This window comes from Gopherus evgoodei, chromosome 3, assembly GCF_007399415.2.
Source record: "Gopherus evgoodei ecotype Sinaloan lineage chromosome 3, rGopEvg1_v1.p, whole genome shotgun sequence".
NCBI classification, from domain to species: domain Eukaryota; kingdom Metazoa; phylum Chordata; order Testudines; family Testudinidae; genus Gopherus; species Gopherus evgoodei.
The window spans coordinates 195,928,267-195,952,505 of NC_044324.1; the positions used below are offsets into that span (position 1 = coordinate 195,928,267).

Below are 24,239 nucleotides of genomic sequence, written 5' to 3' on the forward strand. Positions count from 1 at the left end.
GTCACAGGATTTTAAGTGATGTCTCTAGTAATGGAAGGCTAGTGTCTTAAAATTCAGTACACCACATGTATCAGAGGGTAGCCGTGTTAGTCTGGATCTGTAAAAGCAGCAAAGAATCCTGTGGCACCTTATAGACTAACAGACGTTTTGGAGCATGAGCTTTCGTGGGTGAATACCCATGCATCTGAGGAAGTGGGTATTCACCCACGAAAGCTCATGCTCCAAAACGTCTGTTAGTCTATAAGGTGCCACAGGATTCTTTGCTGCTAGTACACCACATGTTTCCCTTTAGCCCACATACTCAGAGTGATTTACAGATCAAGTCAAAGTTACAGATCAGTTAAGTTTCATGCATATCTCTTCTTCTCCACTGCAGGTTGAGGCTAGGGTGACCAGATGTCCTGATTTTATAGGGACAGTCCGTATTTTTTGGGTCTTTTTCTTATATAGGCTCCTGTTACCCCCTACCACCTGTCCCAATTTTTCACATTTGCTGTCTGGTCATCCTAGTTGAGGCCCTTGAAGAATATGTGTACTCTAGTTGAGAGAAACCAAAGGGTGGCATTGAATGAGTATTCTTTCTCTTCACATGTTCATCTTACCTCCGCTTATGTTCAGTATATATAGGCAACAGTGTAGGCAGCCACTGGTCAATATAATGGCATACTGAGTCTCCAGTATGTTGAATAATAGATAGACATGTTCTTCTAGTAGTGTTCCTATGGTGCTCCACTGTAGATGCGTCTGTGTCCCTGATCAGAGAACTTTGGTAGCAGTGTCCATTAGGCCTGCTGTAAATGCTGTCTCTCCTCATGCTGCTCCACAAGGCTAGCCATTGTCCTTAGTTCCTTCTCAACTGCCCTGTCTACAAACAGAGCCTTTACCTGTCTGTTAGCAGATCATGAACTCTCCTTTTCATTTGTTAATCTTTAGCTTTTAGAAACCTTTTAGCTTCCATCTGACTCTTTATTTGACTGTGCCTAAGGAAAAAGAAAAAAGAAGAAAATACTTTGTTCTTGTGTCAACCCTCGGGGCGGGGGGGAGGGAGAGGGTGTCGGAAGGCAGAGGCCTGGACAAGGCTATGCCCCACTCTTTCCAGGCTTCAAGTGTTGCACTTGCAGCAAAGTGATCCCAATTGCAGACAACCACTCCCAGTGCATTTGCTGCCTCATCGAAGGCCACATCAACAGAAGTGTGCCCTCTGCTAGCAGCTCTGACTGAGATCCCGCAAGGACAGAGTTCCACCAGAAAATCATCTTTATGGAGGCAACTCTCCAACCCCAACCCTCTGACAGCTGTGAATCTTCCCCTCAACCTTTGATTTTGAAGGACAGTGGGTTGAAGTAACAGTCCAGGGGGTCCTATCACAAGTCAAAAAAGAGAGCAGAAAGTCTCCTCAGTGAGCCCCGGAATGATCAGAAGTGATCACCATGTTGCTTGGTATCTTTGGCACCACTAGCACTGAGCTCATCCAGCACCCATGCCTCATGATGACTGTCAGAGTCTGGTACCATTGATTGGCCCACAGACTCTTTGGGCACAGGCACCGAATCTTCAGTACAGAAAGATAAGGGAAAACACCCTAAGTCACGCCCATTACATGAGCGGACATTGGTACTGCTAGTGGCATTGGCCCCTTAGGCACCAGAAAGGTCAGTATAGTCGATGTCCCCGTCCCCACCAGGTGCTTGCTACCAGCAGAATTCCATCAGGCCGGTGACTGGGCTATGCTGGAAGCACCTGACTCTCTGCCCATTGGGAGTGAGATCACAGCACTGAGTCATGGCCAACCAAGGGATATTTCCCCACAATCATGCCATGCCTCTCCATTTTCAAGTGAGCGATTGGACAGTGAGCCGGAAGACTACTCCTTCCCAAGCTCCATATTGGACCCAATATCAACAGGGTCCAGGAATGTACCACCAGATAGCACTGCCACTATCTTGGCACAGCCACCCATGGGCACCTCCACCAGGCCCTATGCCAACACAGTGGCTATACTGTGACCCCTGGGCAGCACATCGATAGCCTGCCTCAAGGGCAGCAAGCATCACCCAAGATTGTCACAAGCATTATCCCTTGGCCACAGCATCTCAGGCCTCAGAACCTCAAAAAGTAGAGGAAGAGGAGGTAGACAGAGGAGGAGGTAACACCTAAGGCCTTATCCTCTTCTTTGCTGGATGAAGCAGTGATACCGTCACCACCAACCATCACCACCCTTGTTCCAAGAGCTAGAGAAAAGAGTGCACCCTCCCCATACCATTGGAGGAGGTTAAATAGGCACACCACCAGCTCATTGATGTCCTCCGTGCTTAATCTTCTTCCAAAATTGCCCTTCCAATCAATGAGGCAATCCTAGATCCAGTTAAGATGGTGCGGCAAACAAAAAATATTATGTCCCTGTTCCTGTGAAGGAATCAGAGTTCCTATTCACCCACCCATCACCCAGTTCCATCATCATGGAAACCATGAACTCCCATGGCTGACAGCACCACACTAGGACAACACCCCATAACAGAGACTGAAAGCTCCTTGATCTCTTTGGTAGGAAGGTGTACTCCTCAGCCCTTGATGCCACCAGCACAGCTGCCAGGACCATCCCCACAGCTGTGGTGATGAGACAGGCATCATGGCTTCACTTCTTGGGATTCAAGAAGGAGGTGCAGATCACAGTGGAGGACCTTCCATTTGAGAGCGTGAAGCTATATGCTGAGAAGACTGATGCGTCTCTTCACTCCTTGAAGGATTCCAGGGCCACTCTCAAGTCACTGGGAATCTACACACCGGGGCTAAAGAAATGTTTTAGCCCTCAATACCAACAAACGCCTTATTTTTCCCAATTCCCATCACAATGGCACTGTGAGCCCCAAAGGAAAAAGAGGAAATTCTCAAAATGGAAGCCTTCAGACTCCCTGTCCTTGATCCAACTACCTGACCTTAAGCACTACTTCTGACAGGAAGGTTGAGGCACCACGAGATCTCTCCCCACTACTACCTGTAGTACCTATTTGGCAGCATTCCGCAGAGCCTGGGAATGCACAGTGTTGGAGATGCCCCAAGCACCAGCTCTGCAGCTCCCATTGGCTGGGAATCATGGCTAATGGGGGCTGTGGGGCAGAACCTGCAGACAAGGCAGTGTGCAGAGCTGCCTGGCTGCACCTCCACATAAGAGCCAGAGTGGGGACATGCCGCTGCTTCCGGGAGCTGCTTGAGGTAAGCACTGCCTGGAGCCTGCACCCGTGACCCCCTCTCATGCCCCAAACCCCTCGGTCCCAGCCTGGAGCACCCTTATGCACCCCCAAGTGCCTGATCCCCAGACCCACCCCAGAATATGCACCCCCATCCAGAGCCCTCACACGCCCCCCACACACCCAACCCCTACCTGGAGCTTCCTCCCGCACTCTGAACCCTTCATTTTTGGCCCCACACCGGAAACTGCACCCCCACCCCAGACCCTGTATCCCTTCAAACACCTCAACACCCTGCCTCAGCCCACAGCCTCCTCCCATACTCTGAACACCTCGGTTCCACCCCCTCCCCTTCCTGCACACCAAACCCCTCATCCCTTGTCCCACCCCAGAGCCTGCACCCCCAGCCAGAGCCCTCACCCCCTCCTGCACCCCAACCCCCTGAACCAGCCTGTGAGCAGGGGTCGGGGCCTCAGAGAAGGGCTGGGGCAGGGGCAGGGCCTTGGAGGAGGAGTGTGGTGGGGGAAAAGACAAAGGTGTTTGGTTTTGTGCAAGTAGAAAGTTGGCAACCCTAGCTGCCATCGGGAGCTGTGGTCAGGAGCTGGGACTACTGTTGGGAGCTGGGAGCCAGGGCTGCCGTTGGGAGCCGCAGTTGAGAGGTGGGAGCCAGGTCTGTGATCAGGAGCTATGCTCGGGAGTTGCGGTGGGGGCTAGAAGCCGGTGCAGCAGGCCAGAGCTTCAGCTGGGTGCTAGGGCCAGGAGTGAGGCCGTGGGTAGCGGCCAGAGCTGAGTGCTGGGGGCAGGGCCAGGAACCGCAACCAGAGGCTGGGAGTAGAGCCAGGGGCATGCTGGGGGCTTGGGGCCAAGGCCGGGGCCTTAGTTTCATCTGGAAACCATGGTTGGGAGTGAGGGCAGGAGCCCAGGGCCGTGTGGCTGAGGCCAGAAGTAAGGCCAAGAGCAAAGGGCCAAGGCTGTTGCTGAAACTGGGGCTGGGACCAGAGCAGAGGGGGGGGGCAGAACAGGGCTGGGTGGTGTTCCCTCTCCACCCCGTATCGGGGTTGGCCTGGGTCCCACTACACCCCACTGAATGTTCTGCACTCCTCTAGGGGATTGCGCCCCACAGTTTGGTGACCACTTTTCTAGGTGCTGAATAATGCTGTAAATCAGGGGTCGGCAACCTATAGCATGCATGCCAAACACAGCACGCAAGCTGATTTTGAGTGGCACGCTGCTGCCTGCCACGGTCCCTGCCCCCAGCCCTCCTCAGCCTCCCCGCCCACCACTCTCCCCTGTGGGGGCAGGAAGCAAAAGCTTTTATCCCTCGTGAGTACCCTACCCACTGGGATAAAAGTTACAAGGGAGGTTGTCATCCATCTCCTCTGTCCACCTCTATACCCTCGCCAGTCCTTCTTGCTAAAATGGCATAGGTGCCTGACACCAGCAGAGGGTTCACAGCTGAGACTCCCTAGCAGAAAGAGGCACTTCCCTGCAGCCTGGACTTCTGTCCACCCATGCCCTGATCACTGGGATCCTTGGGCAGCATAGTTCAAAAGTATTACCTGACAGATTGCTGCTGAAGGGAATTGTTGAATTGTAGCTGGAGGACTTATACTGATATAGGTACCTGTGAGTCTGTGCTGCCACTGTTATATAAATTCAGTGGCAGGAAGATATGCCATTCTAAAAGATGCCAGAAGAAAATGGAGGATTTGTTGGCAGGACATAAACTTGAATTTGGACTCACACCAAGCTGTGCCAATAAAAGGAGAATTCTGCTAGCACAACTTTTGAGTGTAGATCAGGCCTTGAATGTGTCTGCATCAAGTACACATAGTTCACATTTCTGAGGTTTCCTTTGCAACCATAAGAGCTAGACATTTACTTTTTTAAAAAGTTGAAAGCTGAGATTCTGACAAACAAGATAATTGCTTCAGAGAGGTGCTGGCATATTGCATTTCTGCATACTGACTCAATTCAAGCCTTGATTGTATGAGCCTGATTCTGATCAAACATTATGGAAGTCAGTACAGTTACATGTGTTGGTGATCAGAATCATAGTTTTTGTGATTGGTTGGTAGTCCGTCACTGACAATGACGATATTGTTGCAATTTTCATCTATGGTTAGGTATATGACTCCAAAGTCCGAACCTTGATGCACAGAGTCGGACACACTGAGGGCATGGGAAGTCTGTATCTATGTTTGATGATGCAGCTCTGTGGCACCTTTCATGTGCAGCCTGGAGATGGTATAGTCAATCTTACTCAAACCTGTTACAACTGATCTTATCAGAGACTGCCAGTGAGTCCTGTTCTGAACCATTTGCTTGAGTTCTTTGAACTTGATGCCAGTCCACCCATTGGAGACTTGTTTTCCTTTCGAAAGGAAAGTGTAATCACCTCCTAGCTCAGTGGTGGAACCCTCTCTGGGAAGTTTAGTCTCACTCGGTGCAATATCAATATTGTAGCGGCTGAGTTCTCTGGAGACAAGAGCTGTTCTTCTCTCAGGCCTTCATGCATCGCCTCTGTCTGTAAAGGTGTGGATGTTCCATGCTCCTAGAATGAGTCTTTTCTTCTTTATTGTTTTATGACCACTGTAGGATGATCTGCCAGCCATGATTGTCTGGCCAGATGTTAAGGGGCAGGCAATATTTAGGGCACTTTTCTAGCCCCTTCTATTAAAAAGGATTGTTATCGCTGGGGGCTTCCTTAGCTTCAGTGGGTGACCAGGATCTCTTCAGTGCCTTGTCATGCTTTCTGCATGCCACAGCATGGGACCACCTTCAAGGTCTTTAAATCACAAATTGTTTTCCTCCACCCAGTCCACCGGAACAGTTAGAGAAATTCATGTTAGAGAAAGTCAATTTCTCTATCTTGCCAAGGGTAAAAGACCCATCAGCTACCCTCACCTGCTTTAGCCCGCTTGTTGATACAGTTTACCGGGATGTGGGCATTGTCTCATGCAAACAGCTACTTGGAGCCACAGGGAGAGCTGAGTGTAGGTGAGGACCAAAGTGAATGAACAACTCCCTAAGGAGCATGACAAGTTCCTCCAACAGAGGTACTACCTCTCCCTAATATATGATGGACATCAGGTTTTATGGTACAATAAATACAAACCAACTAATAAGTATGGTAGCTAGATATTGAAGGGTATGGTTGTGTTTATTTTAAATAAAATGTGGTTTACAGGCTGCTTATGCATAGGGAAGCATGCTGTGGCTCACCAGCCTAGCAACATTCTGGAGAAGGCCACGGGGAGGGGTGTGAGCTCGGCATGTGGATTGGAGCACTATGAGCATGTGATAAATAAACCCATATATGGGTTTGTTTAACTCTGATTGGTTAAGTTTCATGTTATGTAAGTTCCTATGTAAGTTGTTATATAAACACCATGTGCTATAAAGTAGCAAGGGGAGGGGCTCCTTGCTGGAGGGACTCTGCCTGATTCTTGGTACCAGGGGCTCTCTGTGCACATGTTGAATAAAGCTTTATTGAATTGAATCGCATTGGATCGAAGTCCCATGATTTCTACCCAGCATCAGACTCACTGGGAACCACCAAATCCCAACAGTTTCTTGGCGCAGCGAGCAGGGTTTGAAATATCCTTCAGGATCACGACCTACAATCAAATTAGAGGGTGAGATTGTTCATTTTTTATTTGGTTGTGTGTCTCTGACCTGACTGGTGACTCTCATACCTTTTGTAGTAAGCAAGTCTAGGTGCTGGGGAATTCAGGGGGTTTGTTGCAGTCTTAAGGCATTGTACTTAGTGTGGGGGCTGGCTAAGCTGTAAGTTCCTCTGACTAAGTGCTGTTGAAGTGGGAAATCATAGAGGCTGTAAGGACCAACAGTTAGTGTAGGGGCAGGTATAGCCATAAGTACCTCTAGCTGACATGTTGGCAGGCCCAGATCTCCTAATTGGAATTTGTAATTGTGCAGATCAAATAAATTGGAAAAAGGATTAATCTGCTGATTGAGCATTTCAGTCTGGTGTGTTTTATTGGAATAAATTGTTGTTAGTCTGTAAACAGAATTGTAGTTATAAATTTGGAAAGATGAAGGGATATAATGATCCACAATATAAAGAGTATATGGTTAGTGCTTTTATAACTATTCTAGTTATAAGTTTATTAGCTTTCTTGTGGAGATATTTTGGCTGTATGATTAAAATAAAGGATGACCACTCCCCATTACAGGCGGGCAACATTGATTTTGTGCATAAACCACAATATTTATCTGAGGAAGATGATGTCCTCAGTGTAGATGTAAGGTTGCTGGCTGTGAAATCTGTCCTGTCTCAGTATGACAAGGCATTGAAACAAGGATATCCAACACATGATGATTATCCAACTAAACATCCCTATTATGTTGCTTGTTGGTGTACAAGGTTAAAAAACAGCAAAGAGAAGGATGAAATGGCTGGTATGTGTTTAATTGTTGATTATGAACAGCTGGTTAGAAAGAGTGATATGCTAAAAGGAAGGGTAGGAGAGTTAGAAGCAGAGGTCGAAAAACTGCAAGCAGAAGCAAAAAAGTATAAAGAAGCAGACTTGCAGGGAAAGAGATCTTGTCCCTCAGCACCTTTGGACCCTACATATGGAACATGAGGCTATCAGTCTAGTGTCATGGCTCCAGTGAGAGTGCACACTGTCCCTAATCCTAATCAAAGGGAAGGGAACCCTGCTATTGTTAGTCATCTAGAGCATACTCCTATAAGCCCATCTGATTTGCAGACCATGTTAAATGAATTGCCATCTTTGCAGCTTAATAACCCAAACCTACCCTTCTGGGAAAAGGTACAAGAGTGCTTTGTTGCTGCAGTAAAAGAAGCAAATGTGAAAGGTGTTAATTGTAGTAACTGTGGCCTGGTCCACACTACAGCATTAAATCGATTTAAACAGCGTTAAATAGATTTAACGCTGTACCCGTCCACACTACAAGGCACTTTAAATCGATTTTAAGGGCTCTTAAAATCGATTTCTGTACTCCTCCCCAATGAGAGGAGTAACCCTAAAATCGATATTACTATATCGATTTAGGGTTAGTGTGGACGGAAATCGAAGTTATTGGTCTCATTCTTTTACTGAACTACCCAGAGTGCCCCGCTCCGGAAATCGATGGTAGCCTAGGACCATGGACGCACACCACCAAATTAATGTGCCCTAGTGTGGACGCATAAAATCGATTTTATAAAACCAGTTTTATAAAACCGGTTTTAATAATTTCGATTTTATGCTGTAGTGTAGACGTGTCCTGTGGAATGTTGGGCCATGACAAAAAGGAATGTTACAAAAAAGGGGGTGGAAAAGCTGATCAGTGTATAAATTGTGACCAGACAGGGCACTGGTCCAAGAATTGCCCTAGTAAGAAGGGTAAAGATCCTCTTGAGACTATGTCTCGGGACCAATTAATACAAATCCTCAAGTCGATGAAAAAATCTTCTGATTACGGGCTTTCAGCCCCCATTGCAGCGAGCCAGTGTGGCTCATCTGTGGTCTAATGAATGTCCCATCAGTGGTGATTACAGGAAATCCTCCCCCTCCCACACGTCCCTATCCAATTAAGACAGAGGCCCTGGCAGCAGTAGAAAGTACAGTCAAAGAGTTAATAAAAAGGGGAGTTGTAAAAGAAATACAGTCAAAATGTAATTTGCCTGTCTGGCCTGTTAAGAAGACAGATGGATCATGGCGGCTTACCATTGATTATTGAAATATTAACATGCATGCAGACAGGCTCACCCCCCCGAGTCGCTGACCCCAGTACTGTTCTTTCTACTGCACCTAATGATCACATAGTGTTTTCAGCCTTGGACATTAGCAATGGCTTTTGTTCCATTCCTGTGCACCCTGACAGTCAATTTTGGTTTGCATTTACTGTTAAAGGAAAGCAATATACCTTTACTCGCCTAAGCCAGGGTTTTCATAACTCATCTACTTTGTTTCATAGAGCGTTAGCTGATGTGCTGGCAAAGCTGCCAGACATGGTTTCTTGTGTTGTACAGTATGTTGATGATATTCTCATCTCCTCACCAGATTGCCAAACGCACATGAAAGACTTAGAAGTAATCCTGCAACACTTGGCAGACAGTGGGGTAAAATGTAATGCTAAGGCGGCTCAGATCGCAAAGGAGGAAGTATCATACCTGGGGTATCTAATATCCAAGGGGTACAAACGTTTAATTGTTGACCGCATTGAGGCTATTAATGCATGTCCATGACCGATTACGGTCAGGGGAGTAAGAAAAGTTTTAGGGCTATTCAGTTTCTGCCGAACTCAAATCCCAAATTATTCAAAAATTGTCCAGCCTCTTAATAATCTCCTAAAGGGTGCTGGTGGACCACATGATGCAATTGAATGGACATTTGAATGTGAACAGGCATTTACCACATTGAAACAGAGGCTAAGTACTGCCCCAGGGTTGGGACTTCCTAATCCATTAATGCCTTTTACATTGTACACGCATGTCAGTGAGGGACATATGGCAGCAGTGTTAACGCAAAAACATGGGGATAAACAGCACCCAGTAGCATACTATTCTTCTAAACTAGATGCTGTCGCTCAAGCAATGCCACCGTGCCTCCAGGCAGTGGAAGGAGCTTCTATGGCCCTAAATCAGGCCTTACCACTTATTGGTGCACAGGATGTAAATATTGATGTGCCTCACGCTGTCCTTGCTATTTTATCAGGAAAGAAATCTTCGGCAGTCCATGTGGCAAGATGGACTCGATGGGAAACGAGTTTGCTAATGCCTTCAGTACATCTGCAATGAGCATCATCGCTAAACCCTGCCACCCTCATTCCTAGTCCAGATGAGGTACACCCGCATAATGGTTGCCTTAAGGTAGAGCCCATGGACCTTCCATTGGTAAAAGAAACTAAAATACCTGATGCCCCTTGCCTATACGTGGATGGTTCTTTCTTCTGTGTCAACGGCAAGCGACACACAGGATGGGCTGTTTGTACTCAAAATGGGCAGCTGGTGGTGCATGGCAGTTTACCTGGAGCATCGGCCCAAGTAGCAGAACTACAGGCATTAATTGCAGCATGTGAAACTGCGGAAGGTCATGCTATAAACATATATACTGATTCTAGATACGCGTTTGGGGTTGTACATGATTACCTTAACTTGTGGGTAAATCGAGGATTCCTGACAAGTACAGGATCCCCAATACAAAATGGGGGGATAGTGCAGAAACTTCATGCAGCCATGCAGAAACCTACTGAAGTAGCAGTAATAAAAGTAAAGGCCCATACAAAAGGGACAGATCCTCATAGCAAGGGGAACTAAAGGGCAGATGAACTAGCTAAACAAGCAGCAGTGGAAAGTAAAGAGACCCAATTAATTGCTGCAACACAGCCTCTCATAAAAACCCCAAACTTTTTTGAATTACAGGACATTCAGCACGCTGCATCAAGGGCAGAGAAGTGGTTATGGATGGATAATTGGGGCAAACTGTGTGATGATAACACTTGGAGAGGTCCAGAGAACACATTAGTGTTACCAAATGTGCTAATGGGAACTATGATACAAGTGTATCACATGTTGGGACATGACAGAGCACGGAGGGTGATTCACTGTATGTCAAACACCTGGTGGCACCCTAAGCTTAATGCAAACGTGCATGATTATGTGAGAAGGTGTGTAACGTGTGCTCAATGTAATTCTGCTCCCACAGTAAAAGTGAGAATGCGACATCAGCCAAGACCAACACAGCCCTTCGAGCAGTTACAAATAGATTTCATTGGTCCCCTGCCAAGTTGCAGAGGGAAAGAATATATTCTGGTGATCATAGATCACTTTACTAAATGGGTAGAAGCTTTCCCAGTGGCCAAGGCCACTGCAGCTGATGTAGCTAAAATATTGATACTGAAATAATTCCACGATGGGGACTTCCATGCTTCATTGATAGTGACCAAGGTACTCATTTTACAGGAAAGGTGATGAAAACTGTATGTAGGGCACTAGGAATCAAACAGAAATTCCACTGTCCCTACCATCCCCAAAGTTCGGGATTAGTAAAAAGAGCTAACCGAACCATTAAAAACAAATTAACCAAACAGATGTTTTCTGTTACAGGGAAAGACTGGGTCACCAACCTGCAAGTGGTTCTCATGTCTATGAGAGCCAGTCCTACTAATCCACATTCCTTATCTCCTTTTGAAATGCTGACAGGGCGGGCGATGAGGATGCCAGGAAACCTGTGCATTGGAGGGGGGGGGAATTGTATGTCATCGGTGACCAGCTTGTTGAATATTGCAAATTATTATTGCAGTGTGTCTCACAGGGCCCCCGAACTGAACCAGACTCAAAGGCCAGCGAAGAGGACATATGTGAGGTGCAGCCTGGTGATCAGGTGATGGTGAAAGCCTGTAGGAGATGAACATTTGAACCAGCCTGGACTGGGCCTCACACAGTTCTCCTAGTAACTCCTTCAGCATCCAGGTCACTGGAATTCCAGTTTGGGTGCACCTGTCACGTGTAAAAGTATAGAAGGGAGAGACCCAATATGGGGCACAATAATCCCTATTTACTCTATGGACCCCTGGAAAGCCATTCTTAATATTGTTAAGTGTTTGCATTTGATATTCCCAGTTTAAAATTAATGTAGGAATTTTGTAGTCTACTAATTGTTTAAGTGGTTTCTGAAACTTGAAAGTTTATTTAAGAGGTGTCATCTTAATAATGCTACAGTAGCTCTCAGTGTTTTATTGATGTAATTACCTGGGGAGGAGCCACTGGATCAGTTGTAAATGCCATCACTCAAATCTAATACTAGGGACTGGGTTAAAATTTGTTAGTAGCAGGAATGACAGTTTACTGTGGTAAGAGTGGGGTTCATGTCTAATCAAGTTAGATATGACCTTAACTCAGCAACAGTTGGTCAGGTCCTCACTGCTGTACTCAGCCATCTATTAAGAACTACTAAAATGTATGAGCAAGCACTGGTTTAGACATGTGGAAAAACAGTGTTATCATCCTGGCATGGTGTTCAACATGAAAGTTGCAGCCTTGCTAGGAGACTCACTCGTGCCACAAGTGCCATGTTGGGTGACAGCTGTGGTTCTTGAGAACTGAATGTCTTCACCTTGAATGGTGGCAGGGGAGTGGTCCCTATCGATAACGGGTATGTTGAGATGGTCATTGCATCCTTGAAGGAATGTTAATTCCTGAACTGGAGGCTCAGCCAGGGCACCCACTTCCATTCACATGTCACAGACACCTGTGTAACATAAGGGCCGGAGATAACTACATGGCTGTCCCACGGGACCAATGTTCCATCCTGGGAGGATGGGTTTTATGTATGGGAAACCTGAAGTCAGGACAAGCCTTATCTCAAATGTTGGGACCTGACTTAATAATGCATGTAAAGTAAGTTAATGGATGATATAGCAGTGAGGAAGGACTCCACTATCTGGTGTAAATGTGAGTGGTTAACTTTGGCAGGCAAGCCTTGCTTAAATATCTAGTTCTTCCTATTGTGTTAAGCCTTTTAAAAGAAATATTGAAAGAAGTGGTAGGGCAGTTACACTGATTCAGTGAATAAAAGGGTTTGCCATTGTAAAAACAAAAACAAATGGAAATGGATTTGGGTTGTGTTCTCGCAATGGCATAAGGACTTATTATTTTATTGTAAATATTATGTATTAGTTTATTTGTTCCGACAATTATAGTTAAGTAAGGTAATTATTGCTCCTAATAAATACAAGGAAGTGGTGTTAGTGGGGTCTAAGAATTGTTCTTAGCCCGAAAACCAAATGGGGGAGCTGAAGAGTATGGTTGTGTTTATTTTAAATAAAATGTAGTTTACAGGGTGCTTATGCATAGGGAAGCATGCTGTGGCTCACCAGCCTAGCAACATTCTGGAGAAGGCCACAGGGAGGGGTGTGAGCTCGGCATGTGGACTGGAGCACTATGAGCATGTGATAAACAAACCCATATATGGGTTTGTTTAACTCTGATTGGTTAAGGTTCATGTTATGTAAGTTGTTATATAACTTGTTATATAAGCACCATGTGATATAAAGTAGCGAGGGGAGGGGCTCCTTGCTGGAGGGACTCTGCCTGATTCTTGGTACCAGGGTGTCATAAACAGATAGCTAAGGGTTAATGTCTCTTACACCTGGAAAGAAGTACCTGAAACAGCTGACCAGAGGACCAATCAGGAAACCAGACTTTTACAGATCTGAGTGGAGGGAAGTTTGTGTGTGAGTCTTTTGTTCTGGGGTCTTCTGTCTGTCTCTCGGCTATGAGAGGATTTCTGTTTCCTGCTTTCTAATCTTCTGTTTCCAAGTTGTAAGTATAAATATAGTAAGGCAGTAAGGTTTCTATTGTTTTCTTTTGTATTTACCTGGGTATAGTTGCTGGAATGTTTTGAATTGTATTCTTTCTTTTAAGCAATTGACCCTGTATTTGTCACCTTAATACAGAGAGACCATTTTTATGTATTTTTCTTTCTTTTTATATAAAGCTTTCTTTTTAAGACCTGTTGGAGTTTTTCTTTAGTGGGGAACTCCAGAGAATTGAGTCTGTGCTCACCAGGGATTTGGTGGAAGGAAGAAGGGGAAATCTGTGTGTGTTAGATTTACTAGCCTGACTTTGCATTCCCTCTGGGTGAGGGGGGAAGAGAGATTAGCTCTCGGTACTTCTGTTTTCCAAGGCTGGGAACGGGGAGGGTGGAATCCCTCTGTTTAGATTCACGGAGCTTGCTTCTGTGTGTCTCTCCAGGAACACCTGGAGGGGGGAAGGGAAAAGGTTTATTTCCCTTTGTGGTGAGACTCAAGGGATTTGGGTCTTGGGGTCCCCAGGGAAGGTTTTTGGGGGGGACCAGAGTGCCCCAAAACACTCTAATTTTTTGGGTGGTGGCAGCTTTACCAGGTCCAAGCTGGTAACTAAGCTTGGAGGTTTTCATGCTAACCCTCATATTTTGGACGCTAAGGTCCAAATCTGGGACTAGGTTATGATACAGGGGCTCTCTTTGTGCACATGTTGAATAAAGCTTTATTGAATTGAATCGCATTGGATCGAAGTCCCATGATTTCTACCCAGCATCAGACTCACTGGGAACCACCAAATCCCAACAATATGTAAGAATGTTCAAGCATAAAAACTTACAGAAATTGCATATTAGGAGGGATATTTTGCAAAAAGGAGACTTCCTGAAAGCTAAACTTTAAAAAGTGCAGCTTCAGATAACACTGCACACATGAAAAATTCTAGTTTGAATATTTTGTGCTGTTTAGAAATATAGTTGCGGGAGATTTTAGTTGAGAAACTCCGAGCATGAAACATGATGAGTGAGGGTTAGCGACTAAAGAATTCAGCCCTCAGTTTAACAGTATAAGTGCAATGCTGTTAACTTGTATAGTATTTTAGAACAATATTTGGAATCCTACAGGATCTACAATGCAACTGTATGGAACATTGTGACTCTTGGTGTGAGAATTCCAAAGCCTGTTATGCATTCATTACATATTTTTCACCTGACACTAATGTCTGTTCTTGTTGAAATGGTAAAATGATCCTTAGTAAATAACCATGGTCTAACAGGGTGACATGCTCCTTTAAGGGCCAGAAGACCTTAGGCCAGTCAGCGCTGTTCTAGTAGCCTTGCCCAGCTACAGCTGTGTAGGATGTGGAACTTAAAAGGAGGAAAGTCCTCCAGTTGGCTGCAGGCTGGGAAGGAGAGTGAGTAAAGTACTTTGGTGTGGGATGAGAAGTTGGACTTGAGATAGGCTGAGAGAATCATAGAGGATTAGGGTTGGAAGAGACCTCAGGAGGTCATCTAGTCCAATCCCTGGTCAAAGCAGGACCAACCCCAACTAAATCATCCCAGCCAGGTCTTTGTCAAGCCAGGCCTTAAAAACCTCTAAGGATGGAGATTCCACCACCTCCCTAGGTAACCCATTCCAGTGCTTCACCACCCTCCTAGTGAAATAGGTTTTCGTAATATCCAGCCTAGACCTCCCACACTGCAACCTGTGACTGTTGCTGAACTCCAATTGTTTCGGCTTTCCTGATTAAAAATATTACTTCAGCATGCAGGGGTGTATACTCCTCCCTAGTCATCTGTCCAAGTTTCCATTTCTAGTAAGCTTCCTTTTTGTTTTTAAGCTCACCAAAGATTTCACTGTTAAGCTAAACTGGTTGGCTGCCAGATTTGAGATTCTTTCTGCACATCAGGATGGATTGTTCCTGTGCCCTCAGTAAGGCTTCTTTAAAATACAGCTAGCTCTCCTGGACTCCTTTTCCCTTCATATTAGCCTCCCAGGGGATCCTTCCCATCAGTTCTGTGAGGGAATCATAGAATATTAGGGTTGGAAGAGACCTCAGGAGGTCATCTAGTCCAATCCCCTAGTCAAAGCATGACCAACACCAACTAAATCATCCCAGCCAGGGCTCTGTCAAGCCAGGCCTTAAAAACCTCTAAGGATGGAGATTCCACCACCTCCCTAGGTAACACATTCCAGTGCTTCACCACCCTCCTAGTGAAATAGTGTTTCCTAATATCCAACCTAGACCTCCCCATTGCAACTTGAGAACATTGCTTCGTGTTCTGTCATTTGCCACAATTGAGAACAGCCTAGCTCCATCCTCTTTGGAATCCCCCTTCAGGTAGTTGAAGGCTGCTATCAAATCCCCCCTCACTCTTCCCTTCTCCAGACTAAATAAGCCCAGTTCCCTCAGCCTCTCCTCGTAAGTCATGTGCCCCAGCCCCCTAATCCTTTCCGTTGCCCTCCACTGGACTCCCTCCAATTTGTCCACATCCCTTCTGTAGTGTGGAGCCCAAAACTGGATGCAAACTGGACTCACCAGTGCCAAATAACAGGGAATAATCACTTCCCTTGATCTTCTGGCAATGCTTCTACTAACACAGCCCAGTATGCCGTTGGCCTCTTTGGAGTTAAAGAAGCTAGGAAACTAAAGCCTGAAGCTAGGATTTTGGAGTCAGGTTCCTGGGAAGACCAGATTTGAGGAAGTGTGTAAAGATTCAGCCCAAGAGGAGTCAGAGGCTTATGGTCTGAAGTAGAACTTGGGGACTAAGAAGGAAAGCCATACTAAAGGGGTGGCTGCAGGGCCGGTGCAAGGATATTTTGCGCCCTAGGCGAAACTTCCATCTTGCACCTCCTTCACTCCCCAAAAATCACATACATTATACACAATACACAGTCACAGAGTAACATGTTATAATTTAGAATTTATGTTTCCATGCTTTAAGTTTAGCAAATTTAGAAACAAGTTCCTCCAAGTCAATGCTGTGAGCAATGTCATGTTCTATTGACAAGTAGATAGCCCAACAAGTCTTTGTTGCAACATTGATGTTCGCATACATGTTTTTATCAACTTGAGCTTCGAGAAGCTTCGCTCACCACTGGCCACAGAAACTGGGAGAGTCAAGAGGATGCGAAGAGCAATAACTGTGTTAGGGACACTATCTGTCAGCTTATTTTCCCGTATGAAGTTCAATACATCTTGCGGTGATGAACTCCTTTGGACTCGTCTTGCAATAGCTTGCAATTCACTGCACAAGTCAAAGGCATCAATATCTTTGGATTCACCATGTTGCAAAGCTTTCTCCAGATTCAAGCAATGTTCCATAATTTGCTTTGGTGTTTTATTTTGCAAACTGCAAACATCATAGATGAAGCCAAATACTGAACTAATTTGCTGCATCAATGTGAATCTTTCTTCAACCAAGCGTATTGCTGTGTTAATGACTGCAAAGTAAAAGTTCACTTTGAATTTTTCTTTCGGATCATAAATAGGTTCGTCATCTGCTTCATATGTGAACTGCTTCCTCTTCTTTCTAATACGGATTGGATCTAGTTCAAAAAGTGCCAGTACATCCAACTTCTCCGCAAGTTCACCTGCATCTACCAATGTTTTCTCAAAGGCTGCGTCACTTCTGCGGCCCACAAGAAACTTCTTGGTTTCTCCAAGTTGATTAATGGCATCACATATATCAAATTCTTTTGCTTGAAGTTGTTTGCTAGTTATGTTGATCTCAAACAATATGTCATACCACAAAACAAGAGAAACAAGAAACTTGAAACTAGAAATGGCTTTTGTAAGAGCCTTTGCATCAACTCGTGACGTATTGCCAGATGATCCTGTCAGAGTATTGTCTTCATAGATGTCTACCAGAACATCACAGACATCACCAATGAAAGCAGGATGGAAAAGCTCCCCCCCAACAAGACCTAAGACATGATGGCTGGATACATAAACAGACACCTGTCCCTCACAGGCACTACCTCATAACATGCCAATTTTGCTCAGGACAGAACATCCTAGAGGAATACTATGCATTCAGTGGTCTCTACACTGGCCAAGCAACAGCATGACAACTAACCTAACCAGTCCATCCAACTTTTTTGACTGCTTCTTGGGCACTGGTGAGGGGTAGCGGTGCCAGACTGAGCCCGGTGATGGGTGCACTACAAATCTACAAACTGAGGCAAGGTGCTGGGCCTAGAGTCCTGCTGAGACTGCTGTCCTGCACCAAGTGGAACACAGCCTCCATGAGGAGAGAACTCAAACAAATACCACGATTCTTATGCATGATTCCCCCAAGCACTTCTTCAGGCAGCTGCTATGGGGGTCACTCACAGGCCTAGGCCTGCCTGTTGCAAGCAAAACACAGCAGCAGGGCTTAAAACTCAGACAGGGCCGCCCAGAGGACTCAGGGGGCCTTGGGCAAAGCAAAATCGGGGGCCCCTTCCATAAAACATTTGCAATACTATAGTAACATGTATTAGGAAATGTAAAAAATAACTAGTGAAATACATTCAAAAATTAATTTGTAATAATTTGAAAATAAACTAAATACATTATTTGAAAACATTAAAAGCTGTAATGGTATATATACATTTGCAATTACATAATGCGCAGTTGCTGGGTGATTGTGATAGTTGGTACCAATGGGCTGTCGTTGCCTGGGGGTGGTGCTGTTGTTGCCCACGGCTGGGTGGGGAGCTGGGCTCTGGGTTCAGGGGTGCCAAGCTCACAGGGGCTGGGCTCAGGGATGTGGGGAGATAGGGTCAGGGGGGTGTCCAGATCAGAGGGGCTGGGCTCAGAGCTAGGGGTCAGGGCTGTTGGGGGGATGGGGTCAGGGGTTTCCAGCTCAGAGGAAGTGGGCTCGGAGCTGGGGGTCGGGGCTGTGGGGGGGATGGGGTCGAGGGGGTTTCCAGCTCAGAAGGATTAGGCTCGGAGCTGGACGTCAGGGCTGTGGGGGGGATGGGGTGAGAGGGGTGCCTGGGGGCACTGGGGCAGCTCAGCTCTGCAGGCTGCTGTTCTCTCCAGCCCTCCAGGCAAAAGGGGAGCGGGAGCAGGAGCAGGGACCAGCCAAGGACCAAGGGGGCAGGAGCACAGGCACCTGAGGCCAACCTGTGGGGAGGCACTTGCTTACCTTGCCCAATGCATGAGCGTTGGGGTCCTCTTTCTTCCTCCGCTCCACCAGACCACTGCTGAGGCTCTTTTCTTCTCCGTGCCCCTCGCTGGGGCTGACATGGAGGCTGAGTCAGGGGGTAGCTGCGGCTTTCCTCCAGAAGCGAAGCCTTGGTGTTGCATTGCTATCGCAGGGCCCCTGCCACGTGCCATAAGCAGAGCTGCGCAGCTCTGCCCAGCAGCCGGCGCCCCCACTGGCAACTAGAAAAATTGCAGAGGCTGGAGCCCCTGCTCTGGGAGGGAGAGGGATTCTAAGCCTCTGCCTGCAGCTCAGGGATTCCCCTGGGTCAGCGCAGCCGCCGTCAGCCCGAACCTCTGGGCTGCCGCGGTGGCGCGCTGACCCCGGGGGCGCCCTGGGCTGCCGGCCGTGGGCAGCTCAGACTACCTCTCCAGCAGCAGTGGCTGCAACAATTTAAAAAATTTTTGGGGGGCGTCGCTTTTTGGCACCCTCAAATCTTGATGCCCTAGGCAACCGCCTAGTTCGCCTAAATGGTTTCACCGGCCCTGGGCAGCGCCCTGACCCTGGGGGCGCCCCGGGCTGCCGGGCTGCTGTGGCGGCTCCCTGACCCCGGGGGCACCCCTGGCTGCCGGGTTGCCGTGGCGGCTCCCTGACCTGGGGGGCGCCCTGGGCTGCCGGGTTGCCGCGGCGGCTCCCTGACCCGGGGGGCCCCCTGGGCTGCCAGGCTGCCGTGGCGGCGTGCTGACCCCGGGGGCGCCCTGGGCTGCCGGCCGTGGGCAGCTCAGACTACCTCTCCAGCAGTAGTGGCTGCAACCATTTAAAAAATTTTTTGGGGGCACCGCTTTTTGGCGCCCTTAAATCTTGGTGCCCTAGGCAACTGCCTAGTTTGCCTAAATGGTTGCACTGGCCCTGGGCAGCGCCCTGACCCTGGGGGTGCCCCGGGCTGCCGGGCTGCCGTGGCGGCGCGCTGACCCTGGGGGCGCCCTGGGTTGCCGGGCTGCCGCAGCGGCTCCATGACCTGGGGAGCGCCCTGGGCTGCTGGGCTTCCGCGGGGGCGCGCTGACCCCGGGGGCTCCCTAGGCTGATGGCCGCGGGCAGCTCAGACTACCTTTCCAGCAGCAGCGGCTGCAACCATTTAAAAAATTTGGGGGGGGCACCGCTTTTTGGCGCTCTCAAATCTTGGCGTCCCAGGCAACCGCCTAGTTCGCCTAAATGGTTGCACCGGCCGTGGGCAGCCTCCTGACCCGGGGGGCGCCCCCAGCTGCCGCGGCAATGCGCTGACCCCGGGGGCGCCGCGGGCTGCCGAGGCAACGTGTTGACCCCGGGGGCATCCTGGGCTGCTGGGCTGCCGCGGCGGCTCCCTGACCTGGGGTGTGCCCTGGGCTGCCGGGCTGCCGTGGCGGCGCGCTGACCCCGGGGGCGCCCTGGGCTGCCGGGCTGCCGCGGCGGTGCGCTGACCCCGGGGGCGCCCTGGGCTGCCGGCCACGGGCAGCTCAGACTACCTCTCCAGCAGCAGCTGCTGCAACCATTTAAAAAATTTTTTGGCGGCGCCGCTATTTGGCACCCTCAAATCTTGGCGCCCCAGGCAACTGCCTAGTTCGCCTAAATGGTTGCACCGGCCCTGGGTGGCTGGGAGCAGAATGGACAGGTTGCTCTGATATGAGGCAAGAAACTCCTATGCTTTTTTTTTTTTTTTTTTTTTTTTTTTTGAACAGGAGACTGATTTTTATTTGACTTTTGTAGTATGTCCTCTAACAGAAAACATTCAGATTATGTTGGCTAAAGCATACAGTCTTCAATGCAATGATTACAACGAGAATCATGGGCTGTACATGAAAAAGCCAACCAATAGCAGCTTAATCATCACCTTTAAGTTTCTTGATCTTGTTCTTATGGCGTTCAATTTCTTTCTGCAGCCGCTGTATTTCTTCCTTGTGATGATGGATTTCTTCTTCATGATGTTCCCTCAAAGAGGCCAGCTGTTCCCGCTCCTTCTCCCTGAAGTATCGCTCCTCGTAGGCCGCCTGCCTCTTCCCAAAGGCCCCTCCAGCCTCACGGATCGAGCCGCCGCCGCCGCCGCCCTTCCCAGCGCCGCTCCCCAGCTCGCCCAGCTGGTCGGAGCTCGAGCTCCATCCCCGCTGCTGCATCCCCAAGGCCGCGCGCAGGCCTGCGCGCAGCCCTGCCACCGCCATCGCCGGAAGGTACACTGCACTTGAATGACTGGAGCCAAGAAGCTGTTAGTGAGACAGGCTGTTGCTATTGGAAGCTGGCCTATAAGGAAGGGAACTGAAGGCTAACCTCAGTGGGGCCAAAGACTCTTGTTTGGCTCTTGTGTTGGGCTTTGGCTAAGAGACTGTGTCCCAGTGATGCTGGAACTAGGGGTGCATCAGCACCCCATGTCTTGAAGTAGTAATAACAAACACCAAATACATGGTTTCCATGATTTCCATCATCAGCACCCATACTATAAATATTGTTTCAGCACCCCTGTTTTGTCCCCCAAGGGTAGGGAAAGGGAGAGTTGGATGTTTAAAAGTAGGTTGGCTGGAGGGCCAAGTCACCTTTACGAGAGAAGGTATCAGAAGGAGACCCCATCGGCCAGAAGGCATGGGATGCATTGTCCTAGGGATGGGAGTTCCATGACCACCACTCCCAAGAAGAGTGACTCCCTCCTAAGGGAGACGGTATCATCCATCTGCCAACCAGACCGGGAGACTCGAGAAGTGTGCTGCTTGCCTGAAGCTAGAATCTAGGATGTGACAGAGTGTTTGCCAAGACTGATCAAGCCCTCGGACCACAACCCCTTCCTACTTCTCCATTTGGGCACCAATGATACTGTCAAGAATTACCTTGAGTGGATCACTGCAGATTATGTGGCTCTGGGAAGAAGGATAAAAGAGTTTGAGGTGCGAGTTGTGTTCTCATCCATCCTCCCTGTTGAAGGAAAAGGCACAGGTAGGGACTGTCAAATTGTGGAGCTGAATGCGTGGTTATGCAGGTGGTGTCAGAGAGAGGGCTTTGGATTCTTTGACCATGGGATGCTGTTCCGGGAAGAAGGATTGCTAGGAAAAGATGAGATCCACCTAACGAAGAGAGGGAAGAGCAACTTTGCAGGCAGGCTTGCTAACCTAATCAGGAGGGCTTTAAACTAGGTTTGCCAGAGGATGCTGATCTAAGCCCAGAGGTAAGTGTGCGAGTGGGATACCAGGTGGAAACACAAGGAGGACGGTACAAGACAGGAAGCCTGCTGATTCATACTGAGAAAGTAGGACAATCGGCTAGTTATCTTAGGTGCATGTACATGAATGCTAGAAGCCTGGGAAACAAGCAGGAAGAATTGGAAGTCCTGGCACAATCAAGGAACTATGACGTGATTAGAATGACAGAAACTTGGTGGGGCAGTTCACATGACTGGACGGATATAAACTGTCCAGGAGGACAGGTAAAGGAGAAAAAGTGGAGGAGTTGCATGGTATGTAAGAGAGTGGTATAATTGCTCAGAGCTCCAGTTTCAAACTGGAGAAAAGCCTGTTGGGAGTGTCTGGGTTAAGTTTAGAGGTGAGAGCAACGAAGGTGATGTCATGGTGGGTGTTATATCCTTGAGGGCAGCAGCTCTAGGAAGAAATCTCTGGAGACACAGAGAGCTGTAAACCTTGGAGCAGCCATTTATTGCTACACACCGTGAAATCTTTGGTGAGCTTAATCTAAAAAAGGAAGCTTACAGATCTAATGCATATAAGGGTGCTGAAGGAGTTGGCTGATGTGATTGCAGAACAATTGGCCATTATCTTTGAAAATTTGTGGTGATCAGGGGAGGTCCCGGACAATTAGAAAGAGGCAAATATAGCGCCCATCTTTTAAAAAGGGAAGAAAGAGAACCCAGGGAACTACGGACTTCAGCCTCACTTCAGTACCCAGAAAAATCATGGAGCAGGTAGGTAATCAAGGAATCCATTTTGAAGCACTTGGAGAAGAGGAAGATGATCAGGAACAATCAACATGGATTCACACAGGGCAAGTCATGCCGGACCAACCTGATCGCCTTCTATGATGAGATAACTGGCTCTGTGGATATGGGGAAAGCAGTGGATGTGATATATCTTGACTTCAGCAAAACTTTTGATACAGTCTCCCACAGTATTCTTGCCTGCAAGTTAAAGAAGTATGGATTGGATGAATGGAGTATAAGGTGGATAAAAAACTGGCTAGATTGTCAGGCTCAGTGAGTAGTGATCAATGGCTCAATGTCTAGTTGGCAGTTGGTATCAAGCAGAGTGCCCCAGGGGTCGGTCCTGGGGCCAATTCTGTTCAACATCTTTATTAATGATCTGGATGATGGGATAAGTTGCACCCTCAGCAAGTTTCCAGGTGACACTAAGATGGGGGGGAGAGGTAGATATGCTGGAAGGTAGGGATAGGGTCCAGAGTGACCTAGACAAATTGGAGAATTGGACCAAAAGAAATCTGATAAGGTTCAACAAGGACAAGTGCAGAGTCCTACACTTAGAAAGGAGGAATCCCATGCACCACTGAGGCAGGGTGCTGCAATGCTGGGTCTTGCTGTGAGAGGGCATTCCCAGATGGTGAGTCTTGTTTCTGATGTCTCCTTATTTTTAAAATAAGCTTACATCTTGTTCAGTTTCCTAGGCCTGACACATTATTTGAATGTTGGTTTTTTTCAGTTTGCTCTTATTCTCTTAATTTTTTTAGTTAATTTGCATATATGATAGAATATTAGGGTGGGAAGGAGTCTCTAACGGATTATTTAACATATTCTTATATTGCAGTATAGTGTGGCTCGGCCGCGGTTTGTCCCTCAGCGGGGCTGTGGGATATCCCACCGCCTCGCTACCAATAGTCTTAAGCCCGGCCCTAAGTCAAGGCAGGGCAACAAACACTGAGTCAGTATGCTCCGGCCCTCAGGCAGGGCTGAGCAGCAATAATAGGTTTTGGCCTCCCAGGGAAAGGGGGAGTCTGCCACCCCTGGAAGGGTGGCAGGGGGGATGCAGGCCCTCCCAGTCCACTGCGTCTCAGCCTGGGGCCCTAGCAGCAGCAGAAACTCACTGCTGTCAGTGGGGATCCTGGCTGCAACACACTGACATTGGCTCTGGCAGTGCTACAGCCAGACTGGGGTCGGCTGCCCCCGGGCTACTTCCACTCTCCCCCTTGTCGGGTACCTGAGTCAGCGTAGCGTCACCAGCAGTCTCAAACACCATCGGCTCCTTTGGGTAAGTGTTCGAGGGTGGGCTCAGCGGCTCCTTGGGGTAGCTGGCAAGAGGCAGGCTAGGCTCTTCCTTGAGGTAGCGGGCAAGAGACAGGCTCGGCCCTTCCTCGGGGTAGCTGGCGCGGGGCCGGCTCGGCCAGTCCTCCTTGGGGTAGCTGGCACAAAGCAGGATTGGCCAGTCATCCTCAGGATAGCGGGCGCAAGGCAGGCTCGGCCAGTCCTCCTCGGGGTAGCGAGCGTGGGGCAGGCTCGGCTGGCCGGGTGTGAGCTCTGGCTGGCACCGGCCGCAGATGTCTGGTCCCGGCAGTGGCTGGGCTCCTACTGAGCTATGCAGGTCAGCTTTTATACTTCCGGGTCTGTGCGTGACCTCTGAGGAGTGGGCGCAGGACCCAGCAGCTCCGCCCACAGCGGGGTTGGGGAAGG

At 48.2% G+C, this 24,239-nt stretch overlaps 1 protein-coding gene across 1 annotated transcript; it reads right to left on the reverse strand.

Annotated features, from left to right (window-relative positions):
* Window positions 1-20,302: 20,302 nt before the first annotated feature.
* Window positions 20,303-20,784, reverse strand: LOC115647594 (ATPase inhibitor, mitochondrial-like). Its single transcript, XM_030554305.1, has one exon. It carries the CDS (start codon window positions 20,782-20,784, stop codon window positions 20,449-20,451), a length of 336 nt encoding a protein of 111 aa, XP_030410165.1. The 3' UTR covers window positions 20,303-20,448.
* Window positions 20,785-24,239: the final 3,455 nt, after the last annotated feature.

What these genes read in the sequence shown, in the direction of transcription:
- LOC115647594 (XM_030554305.1), bottom strand. Translation starts at nt 20,784, where the DNA reads ATGGCGGTGGCAGGGCTGCGCGCAGGCCTGCGCGCGGCCTTGGGGATG.